Source organism: Nicotiana tabacum, chromosome 11 (genome assembly GCF_000715075.1).
Source record: "Nicotiana tabacum cultivar K326 chromosome 11, ASM71507v2, whole genome shotgun sequence".
NCBI classification, from domain to species: Eukaryota; Viridiplantae; Streptophyta; class Magnoliopsida; order Solanales; family Solanaceae; genus Nicotiana; species Nicotiana tabacum.
The window spans coordinates 75,407,100-75,419,585 of record NC_134090.1 but is presented as its reverse complement, the minus strand read 5'-3'; the positions used below and the strand labels follow the sequence as shown (position 1 = coordinate 75,419,585).

At 39.3% G+C, this 12,486-nt stretch overlaps 2 protein-coding genes across 2 annotated transcripts; both read right to left on the bottom strand.

Annotated features, from left to right (window-relative positions):
* Positions 1–8,871: 8,871 nt before the first annotated feature.
* LOC142165901 (uncharacterized) lies at positions 8,872–9,369 on the bottom strand. The gene has a single exon (XM_075224288.1). The coding sequence runs from the start codon at positions 9,367–9,369 to the stop codon at positions 8,872–8,874; it is 498 nt and encodes a 165-aa protein (XP_075080389.1).
* LOC142165900 (uncharacterized) lies at positions 9,370–10,320 on the bottom strand. Its single transcript, XM_075224287.1, has one exon. It carries the CDS (start codon positions 10,318–10,320, stop codon positions 9,370–9,372), a length of 951 nt encoding a protein of 316 aa, XP_075080388.1.
* Positions 10,321–12,486: the final 2,166 nt, after the last annotated feature.

Genomic DNA, 12,486 nt, shown 5'->3' with positions numbered 1-12,486 from the left:
GCAATTTACATTTTTATTTGGCGAGGCTCGTCTCATTATTTTTAAAAGGATAATCTTAGCATGACTACATTTTTCTATTTTTTATTTTCTAAAATAAATGAAGAAAAGGTCCTACTTGATTTACATACTTTCGAATTATTATAGTCGGATTCCGAATATGATTTGCAAAATTCGAAACATGAACGCGTATATGGGCCGTTGCTTAGATATTACGGGCCCAGGCCCAATGTGCATAACGTAAAACTCGACCTGGGCCTTCCTTATTCCAATTGGGCCTGTTTAACTTACTTGGTATATGTTTTACATTAAAATGGGGGGGGGGGGAACTGAAATATAATGTGCTGCTTGTCTTAATCAAGCCATATTCCTACCAACTAAAAAAAACAGACCATTTGTTTAAGGAAGTAACTATTGAGTACCTAACATGCTTCTTGACAAATAATAATGCACTAATAGAACATAGCTACTACAACATTAGTCCCTTTTAATTATAAGCAACTCGTAGAGTTTTTCAACTAAATGATATGTGTAAAGGTTCAGTTACATCACAGCTGACTACATAGTTCTATTAGAGAAAGCGAACTATCATACATACAACTAATGTTCAGTATATTTCTAAAGTGAATCCAAAATAACTTCAACTCTTCATTTCTTTGTATTCATGCTTCGAATTTCAGCCTACATTGATAAGTGTATCAGTGGTGTACCTGGTATTTGAGAAAGAAAAAAGAAGAAGAGGAATGATCAGTGCAGCAGTAGCATACACACACAGCAGCAACAGAAAACAACAACACAATCAGTCGAACGACCCCAAACCAGTAACAACAAAAGAGACAACCCAATAACAGACCAAAACTCAGCAGCAACTTAAGAGAAAGCCCAACAGAAATTTCAGAAAACCAAACAGAGGACCAGTGAACTTTCAGTCCAAACAGAAAACCAAGACACTCAAATGAAACAGTATTTAACAAGTGAAGAAACCAGGAAAGCTAAACTGAAATCCCACAGTGTCCCACCACAGCAGACTGGTGCATGGAAGCAGTAATTTCTGACTTTTGTCAAACACCCCAGAAAGAAAAACAGCCCCACACTCCTTGATGTGGAGTTTCAAGCTTTAGCACTCTCTTTCTCTTAATTTCTAATGTCCAAACTCTAAACTTAACTTTCTAGCCCTCAAACTCAACTGTCCAGCCTTATTTTCTGATCTCCTACTTACTCTACCCTAAATGAGCCTATTTATAGGCAAAATACAGGCAAGCCCCAGGCTGCCTCGTTTCCCCCAGCCCTCAACTCTACCCATACCCCTTTATTTCCCATTAACATGTGTTTCGTGCCCCAAAATGGTATGGGCAGCTGACAATCCCCCACTAATCCCCCATCAATTCATTTTATTATTACCAAATATTATGGGCCTATTATAATACTCAATTAACAACCCATGCTATCAAGTTTTGTTCCCCACTATTGTATTAGTTTAATCACACTTCAGTACCCTACTATCAGCCCACTTAAACTAACCATTTCTGATCCTTTCAAACCCCCAAACTACCCCTGCTAGCCCCTGGTTATTATTGTTTTACCTTGCTTCAACAAACTGAAATTTTGAACTTCTGAAAGTTCAAATTCAAGCTGCCCTAAACTGAATTCTTGCTATTATACTGCAGCTACAAACCATTCACAGATAATGTCAAACAATCGGCTAAACGACAATGGTTCAATCAATCATATAAAGTTATACGAATCAGAATATTTGAACATTCAGTCCTATAAAACTAATCGACGATGTTTATCTCATCGACTATACTAATTATAACATGGAACAATCAGTCGATTAGACAAACAACACGAACAGGGCATCAACTGCCTTCAACAACTTTGCACGACACAGGAAATCTATATGAATTATCTATTCGACGATATTAATCAAATCGAATATGTATCTCACCATACGTATTTAACAATAAACAGAAGAATAATCGACCAAATAAAAAGGTCTTACGAAGATGGAGGAAATTGAAAGAACACATCAGAAATACCAAACAAACTAACTAAACATGTTAACAAACTCAATCAACATTCAAACAAAACTAGAAAAGAAAAGGAAAACTTACTGTGGAAGCTCAACAATGAACGACCCATGCCTGAACTAGATTTGACCATTTGAGGTCGAACAGACTTTAATCGAGGTGTTCTCAACCGAGAACACTTCGATTAAGGTCTATTAGACCCCAACCCTCCATTTAAACCGGCCGGATTCCCAAAGTTCTTGTGTTCTAGGGTTCGAATAGTCCGATTTGGGGCTTGAGGATTTGTGGGCAGATTCGGACCAAACCAAGCTTGGTTTGGTCATGAGTGAGGGCAGGGTAATGGCTGGTATGAATCCGGGGTGGGTTGGTGTAGATCGGGGTTTTGCTCGAACCTTCAAACGAAGATTCGAGACGATGGGGAATGATTCGAGGCAAGGGGGTAACGGATCCGTGTTTAGGGTGGTTGGGTGCATTAGGGGTGTTACTTTTGTGGTCACCGGCATCGTTGCCACCGGGTTTATGGTGAGAGTGTATGGTGGCGGCTAGGGTTTGGAACGGGGTGTTAGGTTTGTGTTTGGGACGATGGTGTACAGTGGGCGAAGGAAGGGGGGGGGTTGGTTTGGGGGCGTGGGTAAAGGGGGAGGCCTTATATACGGGATGGGGCAATTGACTTGAGCTGTTAGATCAAATGATCTCAACGGCTTGGATTAACTGGTGAGGGACAAGACGGGGTCGTTTGGTGTAGAAATGAGGTCGTTTGGTTTTAATGAGAGGTTGGGTCAACCCGGGTAAGCAGGTCGGGTTACGGGCGTGAGCGGGGACCGTTGGATGAGTATGGATGAATGGCTCAGATCGAACGCCCTATGCAGCGTCGTTTGGGGGCGTGCCTGGAAGGCCTGGCTTTGGACTGGATCGTGGTAATTGGTTTGGGCCTGATTTTTAGTTAAATTTTTGCCCAAATCCGGTCTTTCCTTCTTATAATTAAACCAAAAATTCCTAAAAACCCAAAATTAAACTACACAAATATTAATTAACACCTAACAATAATTATCCACGAATTAAAACATTTAATAAAATTACTATGACAATAGATAGAATAGAAATGCATATTTTTTGTGATTTTCGCTTTTAAAAACCAAATAATGGTTAATTAATTCCTAAATGTATGCAACATGTATTTTTTGTATTTTTTAACTATAGCAAGGTGAGCATTTACGGACAAGCCAATTATCAAAAATGTCACATAAATCCTCAAAATTGTACCCGAAGGCAACTTGTTTTATTTCTTTTCTGATTTCTTTTGGAGTAGTTTTCCGTGAAGCAAAAATCACGTGCTCACACCTATAACCACCTCACTCCCCTCATCTCAAATCCCCACTCCGTTTGTTTCAAATCCCCCTGAATCTCCTCGAATCTTAGATCTAAAGACGAACCCTAGAAACCCCAAATCGGGTTCTGAGGGAATTTCAAGCCTAGTTTGATTTTTGTCGTGTGTTCTTTATAAGAACACACGATTAATATCATATTGGGCCGAAAAATCCAGAAATTGAAGAATTCAAGGCGTTCTTCCATATTTCTTGTTCATCCGAAATTCCTAGGTACTCTTTCTTTACCCTGTTATTTTGTGTTCCTTTTCCCCATCTTCTTCTACTCCTTCTCATTTTTTGTTTTTCTGTTTTGGTTTCATTTTTTTATTTTATTTTTATTTTACTTTTCTTATTTTATTTTTTTCATCTGTGTCCGCATGCTAGATTTAGGGTGTGTTTGATTATCAGTTGTGCCCTAGTCTGGGTAGTTTGAATTTTGCATGCTCGTTTTGGGGTTTATTTGGCTCCGAGTCGTTAGGCCTCTGAATTGTTTTTTGGAAATCCGCTAGGCAAGCGCCTAGGGCTAGGTTTTATATATATGAAAAACTAAAAAAAAAGAAACAAATTATTATGTTCGGAGGTCTAACAAAATGAAAGGCATCAAATTTGAAATCTAAATACGACCTACTATCAATATTGAGTAATGAGCTCAACAATGATATCACAATATGAATACTAACTATACTAAGCAAAAGATGCCTACGAAATCCCTTGTCTTCATGCATTAGCAGTACTGTCTCCATGATATGAAGGAAAATGTCCTTCCAATGATGTGGTAGTTTCTGAATATGAATCAATCTATCCACAAAAACTCTAGCTTGTTCCATGTCATGCCAACATATGAACTAGTGCTCCATTCTTGTCAACAACTGCTCTCTTGCTTCATTTTTGTTCTCCCTTTTGCTTGCTTTCTTCCTGATCACCATTGAATTCCTTTTGTGAGTTCCTTCCTTGGATGCCCTGCTTAGTTGTTGTGCCTGTATGTAGCCCCATCTTCTTTCAAGATTTTCTGCTAAGTGTAGCCAGTTGTGACTTGCAAATCCCAAACCTTCTCTATAATGGTATATTTAAGCCCCGTTTCACGACTGAAGTCAGTGTATTTGCTTGAACCTTTTGCATGATTTGATCCCTGAGTTATAGTAGTGTGTAATTGTATTTGGCATTTTTTCCAAACGACAGTTACATTACCCAGAAATCGTATCTAAAACCAGCCTGTTACGTGATACGTTGGTCGAAACTGGACAGGAGTTTTGCCCATTGCTATCGATGTAAACCCTATGCCGTCCCCAGCTTGCCCTCTAGTGGAATGAGTAGAGAATACTAATACCACCACTTGAAGGTTGGGCTGTAAGAAGAGAATAAGTATTTTATTGTATCCACTCTTCCTGCTATCTAAAGTGTACCTGCACCTTTTGTATTCAACTGCTTGTGATTGTTGCTGTGCCTCAATGCCTACATTTGGTTGACGAACTCTATGTGTATATGAGGTGTTAACCTCCACATGATTATGTTGTCCACCATTTGTACCTTTTCCTGCTTGCGCCAGACATATCATGCTGCAACATGTTGTGCCTACGAGTATGCATTCCCATGTCACCATAATCCCAAACATCTGATGGCCACACTTTTGAATCTCCATTGTGCATGACTGCACGAAGCATATGCGACGTAGCTCAAAAATTACTGCCCTCAAAGTTGTGATCTTCCAGGGCACTGGCCATGTCTTTAAGAGAGCATGACATGCTTCATGCTTGTACGTCACAACGACTAAAGAAGGTAGTCGCCCAGCATAATCTCTCTGAAGTCGGTCTGCACCCTAATTAAGCAACTCCCGTACCCAGTCCAAAGAACCTCCTTGAGCTGCGTAATGCAATTGTAATGATTTTCCCCATTCTTTTGAAATCTCAAAGGCTCCTCTTTTTAAATTCCCAAAGGTTATGTCCCCCATGCGTGTATGCATTTTGCCCAGCAAGTTCACCCAGTTGCCCCCACGTCTGCCTTTGCATTTCCAATATTGTCCATTTCGTCTATGCATGCGTGACATAGAGTCCATTGATTCAAAGTCCCAAGATAAAGTGGTGTTGTCTATCCTTGTGCTCCTCCTCGATGTTCTCTCAATGTGCTCATTGTTTAAGCATTTGAGTGCTGTCCTATGTTGGTCCTTGTGTAGCCTTTTTCGATTCCCTATTAGTGCATTTGAAATGTTGTTTTGCTCCAGATCTCTCGTTACTTCGAGGCTCTCTGTAGTACTATGTAGCATGCATTCATAAGGTTCCACTTTACAGGCGTGGATTAAAGAAAGACAAAACTGTGATGGACCATTTTTTATTTCCAGCTTTGCCTCGATTTCGTTGTTCCTACAACACACTGATTGGAATTCCAAAACCTTTAACCAATCTTGTTTTGCTCATTCATTGGAAAGCTTTTGGAATCCTTTAACCCCTCCATTGTAGTTCCTTGACCAATCGATCACCATCTTTGTGTCCTGTGATAGCATGTTGTATTTCGAAATTACAAGTAGTTGTCCACCTTTTCTTGCGAGCATGCCTGGTCCTCGATTCAAATTAGTGCCATGCCATTTCGTAGGGACTGTAGGATAATGTAGTACATAGATAACTCTTTCTTTGATGGTATGCGACACCATTGCATTGGTCCTGTGCATCAGCTCCTTTATCTCTTCCACTTCCACTTCAAAAAAATAAACAAAGTTAGCGTAAAAATTGCTATCCAAACTCTCCTCAATAATGATTCGAGTATGATAACAAACTGAATCCTCTTTTCCTCCTAGTTACTTGCAACTTTCACTCTTATGTAAGGACATTGCATCTTATCTTTGTTAATAATCCTCCTTCCTTTTGAGTCCAGATCCCAGAAACCATGGGATTCAGTATTTCCTTCATCTAGAGCATAATTGGCAAGATGGTATGCTAATGTATTCCCTTCTCTGAATATGTGTGTGACCTTGATGGTACTTTGTTCCTTCATCCCTAAAATATCCTCTACATGTTCAGTAATATACCAAGGAGGCTTCCATGATTCTTCTGTTATGTTCTTTAATAGCATAGAGTCTATCTGCAGCCATATCTGGTAATAATTAAGATTTTTGCACATCTTCAATGCCTCCACAATAGCTACCGCTTCTGATTCATTGTTGGTTCCTTCAGAAATCTCCCTTCCTTCTGCATATATCAAATCACCTGCCTCATCCCTTATGTAGAAACCAATTGAACTCCTCTCTGGGTTCCCTCTACATGCTCCATCCGTATTCACTTTGATCCATACTCTTGAAGGAAATTCCCATAAAACTTTATCATATTTCAGTCATGGTGTGTAGTGCTCCATCATTGTCAGTAAGTCCAGCCACTTGTGAGGCACATGTAGTCCAGGCTTTTTCAGTTGGACCAGAGATTGCAAAGTAGATGACACCTGGAAAATAACTCTGCTCACTGATACTGCTTCTCCATATTTCAAACTGTCTCTTCTCTTCCACAGTTCCCATACGATGCATGCAGGTAAAGCCTGTAATACTGGCTTCAATCCAGGTACAACTGCTGCTGTCCAACACTTTGTAATTGCTTGATGTAATGACAACCCTTCTAATGCAATTCCTGCTCTTCTCAGGAAGTAAATCCAAACACTTGTAGCTGCATTGGATCTGAAGAACAAATGTAGTAATGACTCCTCCTTAGGATCAGCACAACACCAACATTTAGATGGCATGAAGTATCCTAACTTACGCAAGAAATCATCAAATGGCAGTTTGGCTTTCCACACCTTCCACAGGAAGAAGGATATCTTGAAAGGTAAACCTTTTACCCATATCATCTTGTAAGCTAATCTTGGGTTGGCTCTTCTCCGCAGGTAATCCCATGCAGACTTTACTGTAAAATGTCCCTTTGTTTCAAGCATCCAGAAAGGAGTATCTAACTGTGAACTTTCAGTTGGTGGTATAATATTCTGCACAATGTGGTGTGCCAAATCTTCAGGTAGGATCTCAAACATTTTATCCACATTCCACATACCATTTTCAACCAAATCATTGACACTATGAATATCCTCATCGATACCAAACTCTGCAGGCACTTGAAAATATAAGGCTCCCATCTCTGTCCAATTGTCGAACCAGAATTGAGCCGATCCCATTCTCAGTTTCCAGTAGATTTGATGCTCAATCAAGTACCTACATTCTAGAATTTTTCTCCACACGTGGGATCCACGCTTTCAAGGTACAATTACTGCATTTAGTTTCTTGCAGTACTTTTGACTAATAAATGCACATATAGTGGGCTTAGTCCTGAAATTCCACCACAATTTGCAGAACAATGCCTTTGATACGTCATGTAGGGACCTTAAGCCTATGCCTCCCTCTTCAAAAGGCATACAAAGGTTAGTCCAAGATGCCCAATGTCTAGTGCTCCCTCCCACATTGCTGCTCCAGAAAAACTTGGCAAAAATGCTATGTAATTTGTTAATCACATAACTTGGAGGATTGACTGCTGACAACATATGAATTGGGATACTCTACAGGACATTTGCGATTAAAACAGCTCTGCCTCCTACAGATAGGAGTTTGCCTTTCCATGACTGAAGTTTGTCCATACCCTTGGTGATTAATCCCTGGTAATAGTCTCCCCTTCTTCTTGCATAAAAAATAGGACAGCCAAGATAGGTCATAGGGAAACATTGTCTTCATATACCTGTAATCCTTTCCACCTTGTTAAACACCTCATTATCCGTTAAATGATGCATGTATATGGCTGATTTGGCTTTGTTCACCAGTTGACCAGATGATGATTCATAAGCTTGCAAAACCTCCATGACAAGTCTCAACGAAGTTTCATCAGATGAGCAGAAAATGATTGTATCATCAGCGTATGATAGATGATTTATTTTTGGGCTCCATTTTGGCATTCCAAAACCACAGAAATACAGGTTAGTGTGTCATGAATTCAATCCCCGAGAAAGTTCTTCTGCTGCTAGAATGAATAGAGTTGGTGACAAAGGGTCACCCTGTTTAACTCCCCTCGATGATTTGAAGAAACCATTAGGCTGACCATTTATAAGAATAGAGTACCAATTGTTCCCAATCAAATCAAAGATCAAGACAATAAAAGCTTAAGGAAATCCTATTTTCCTTAGTATTTTGGTCAGGAATAGCCATGATACCTGTCGTAAGCTTTTGTCATATCAAGCTTAATTACAACGTTTGGACCTGCTTTTCTTCTCAACCTGATATCTGTAATGATTTCTTGAGTTAAAAGTACGTTCTCAACTATGCTTCTTCCCTTCACAAAACCTGCCTGTTCCTCCGAGATTATGTTTGGTAACAATTCAACCAATCTCTCATGAATAACCCTAGAGAAAATCTTATTAACAAAGTTGCTAAGACTGATTGGTCTCATGTTCGCAAAGGTCGTAACTTCTTTTTTCTTTGGTAATAAAACCAGGTTTGTGTGCGTCACACTCTTTGGGAGCTGCTAACCGCAAAAGAAATCCTTGACCATGCGGACTACGTCTTCTTCAATAATATCCCAGCATGTTTGGTAAAAGGCTCCAGTGAATCCATCCGGTTCACCAGCTGAGTCTCCATTTAACCCCATAACTACTCTCTTCACTTCTTCATTGGAAGGCAAGGCCATCAATCTTTCATGTTGATCACTATCTACCATCGAAGGTACATGATTTAGAATGTCAAAATCATTTGGAACTGCAGTCTCAGTAAATTGATCCTTGTAGAACTTTATTGCTTCTTCTGCTATTAAGTGATCTTCTTCGATCCAGTTACCAAGGCTATTCTGGATCCTTGATAATTTCAGTCTCTTCCTTCTCCCATTAACTTGAGCGTGGAAGAATTTAGTGTTTCTATCGCCATATTTGAACCATGACATGCCTGCTTTTTGTCTCCAGAATTCTTCTTCTAATGCAAGATATTTAATCATTTCAACTTGGATCTGTTTTAATCTTTGTCTATTCATCTATGTAGGATTGACTTCAAATTGTCTTTCATGAACCAAGACCACCTCCTTAAGGCTTGCAATCTTCTGGAAAAAATCTCCATATGTAGCTCTGCTCCAGGTAGATAGTACTTGTTTAAGCTTCTTTAACTTGTAGTTAAAAATGCAGAAAGGGTTAGCACTAAAATCAGCATTCCAATTCTCCTTTACTACATCTTTGAAGGTTTCAGGTTTTGTCCAGAAGTTAAGAAATCTGAATGACTTCTTAATTGGAGGAGTTTCTATATCACATTTCAGCATCATTGGGCAATGATCAGACCCAATTTTGGATAGGTGAGTTATCTCCAATTCAGGAAATGTCTGTTGCAATTCATTATTGCCAAAACATCTGTCCAATCTTTTAAAAATGCAGTCCTCCTCTGATCTTCCATTCCACCATGTAAATATGCTTCCTTTAAAACCCAAGTATGTCAAATTGCAGGTATTGATGCAGTGTCTGAAGTCATCTACTTCAATGAGAGAAACTGGCAAGCCCCCATATTTCTCTTCCTTATCCCATATCATATTAAAGTTGCCTCCAACTAGCCAAGGTACTGTCATATCTGATGCCATTGCATACAACGTATCCCATAGTTCTATTCTTTCAGTGCGATCACATTTGGCATAGACTAGTGTAAAGATGAGCTCAACATGTGTTTCAGAGTGCATTAATCTCAAAGTCAATTGTTGAGTCATGTTATATAAAATAGTAACCTCAAAAATTTCATCAATAAAAGCCCAAATCTTGTTTGACACATTCACCACAGCCTGTGCCAAACCAATTCTTGCTCTATACCTCTCCATTTTGTGAGACTGTTGCATAGGCTCAAGGATGCCTATGAACTCAAAATGATGTTTTCTATGCATTGTAATCAGCCTTTCAAATGCTTGCATTGTGTTTACTGACCTGACATTCCATTTAATAGCATCCATTAAATGTTTTGGGATTTGGACAGTGTTCTCCTTGTTTGTACTTCACTAACTGGGACAGTAGAAGTCTCTTTTGACTGTTTCTTTTTTCCCTTTGATGCAAATTTTACTAGCTCAATAAGCCTTGGCGACAGATCTCCGTGCTTTGCAACCTTAAGGAAATTTTGTGCAGTGGATTCCTCATCCATGTCTCTACCTTTAAGTTCTGCATGGTGAACTTGATCATGTGCTTCTACTACTTCTTTTGATGAAACAATATCCTCTGCCTGGTTGATAAGTTCGGCATCTTTTTCAGCATGTTCATTGGTCAAAAACATTGTATTGTTCAATGGAATGTTACTTCCTGCTACAACCTGCACGGTGCTCAATGGAACAATACTTCTTGCATAAACCTGCACTGTCATAGCTTGGTTCTTGTCTGCATTCTTGTCTTGTTTCTTGTCTGCATTTTTGTCTTGTTTCTTGTCTGCATTTTCAGCTTCTTTCAGGACATCACTAACAGCCTTATGTGAAGTCCCTCCTGGATCTATAATATTAATGTTCCCCTCTTTTGTCTTTTCTGTTGCTGCATTTGTGCATTCACTGATGCTTTGAATATTGATTGCATTGGCATTACCATTAACACTTTGATCCTCATCTTCCACTTCATTTCCTCCAAATTCTTCATCACTATGCATTGTATCTGGAATCTGACCATCTGCTAAGTCTTCCTCTGTTTGGTTGAGCCATAATCTCCCTCCTGCCCCTTTTTCTTTTTCATTGGTCCTGAATTTCTCAAAATCTGTATCTTCAACAAATTCATTTTAATTGTTGTTCAACTTTGGTGTCCTGTGAAGGAATATCTTGACATGAAGTATTGACTTGAACTACATTATTTTTGAATGCCATTTGGACCCAGTGGGCAGTTGACTCATTGTGAAAATGCTGTTCATTCCCCAAATCTTTTTGTACATAGTCAGTTGTTGATTCCCTATTTGCTGCATGATTTCTTATTGCTGTAGGATTGAAAGTAGGCGGTGCAGGGTTCAGTTTGTTGGGTTGTGTCTTGGATGATTGTCTCCTAGATGAGCTAGGAGAAGTTACCTTTTGTACCATTTGTCTAGTTGAAAAATCAAATTCCTGCTCCTCTGATTCATTCTCTACACCTGTTATGGAATTATTTTGTTGAATATCATTGTTGTCTTGAATTGGAGTTTCCTCCACAGCTGTCAGTTGGTTGCCTTCATTACTCTCACCATTTTCAATTTGTAGCACTGCAAATTGGTTGGTTGTTTGTATTTGTTTTGTCACAGCTGTATTGTTATCAAGAACCATTTCTTTCCCTTGTGCAGTAGTACCTTCAGCTTATTTGCCTTTGTTTAGTCCCCTATTGTCGCGAACTTCCTACCATTGAGGGACTGTATTACCAACTATCCTACCACTAGTAAGGATCATCAAAGGAGCATCATGTTTTGCAGGTTTCTTAGTGCCTTGTTTCACATTTTCGATATTTTCCTGTTTCTTAGTGCCTTGTTTTACCTGCTCGTCTACTGTTATATTCGCCATCAATTCCGGATGAATTCTCCAACATTCCATCATGTCATGGCCTTGTAATTTACACTCCTTGCAATACTTGGGTAAATAATCATACCTGATTGATACCCATTCAGTTCTAACACCACATGTTTCTTCATTCTCGATGTCCAAGCGCACTTTAGTAGGATGATCATCGAGCAGGTCAATTAAAACCTTAACACGTGCACGGCTTGGACTTGTTTTGTTAGTAGTAGCCAAGTCCAGATGTTGTGGCTTTCCCATAGCAGATGCTAATGAAAACATACATTCTTTGACAAAATATGTGGGTAGCAGATTTGGAAACGAAATCCATGCCATTACCTTGGGTGTTTCCTCCCCGGCCCTGAATTTAGCATCGTAAATCAATGTTCGCGATTGGTATTCCTGTCCAGTCTTGTCTTTCACATAATACACACTTTTCGATGAGAAATATACAAAATATTGCCATAACGTCAATCTTATTAACACATGCCTATCACGAAGGTGACCAATAGTACATTCGCCTTTAATTCCACATTGAAACGGGACAATTCGACGCATTTCCTTAAGCTCAGGCCATCCATACAAAAATTTGCACACAACAACATATTGCAAACCCTCGATCTTGTTCATTCG

Excerpts from the sequence above, each read along its gene's own strand:
- LOC142165901 (XM_075224288.1), bottom strand. The coding sequence starts at position 9,369 with ATGAATAGACAAAGATTAAAACAGATCCAAGTTGAAATGATTAAATAT.
- LOC142165900 (XM_075224287.1), bottom strand. The coding sequence starts at position 10,320 with ATGGATGCTATTAAATGGAATGTCAGGTCAGTAAACACAATGCAAGCA.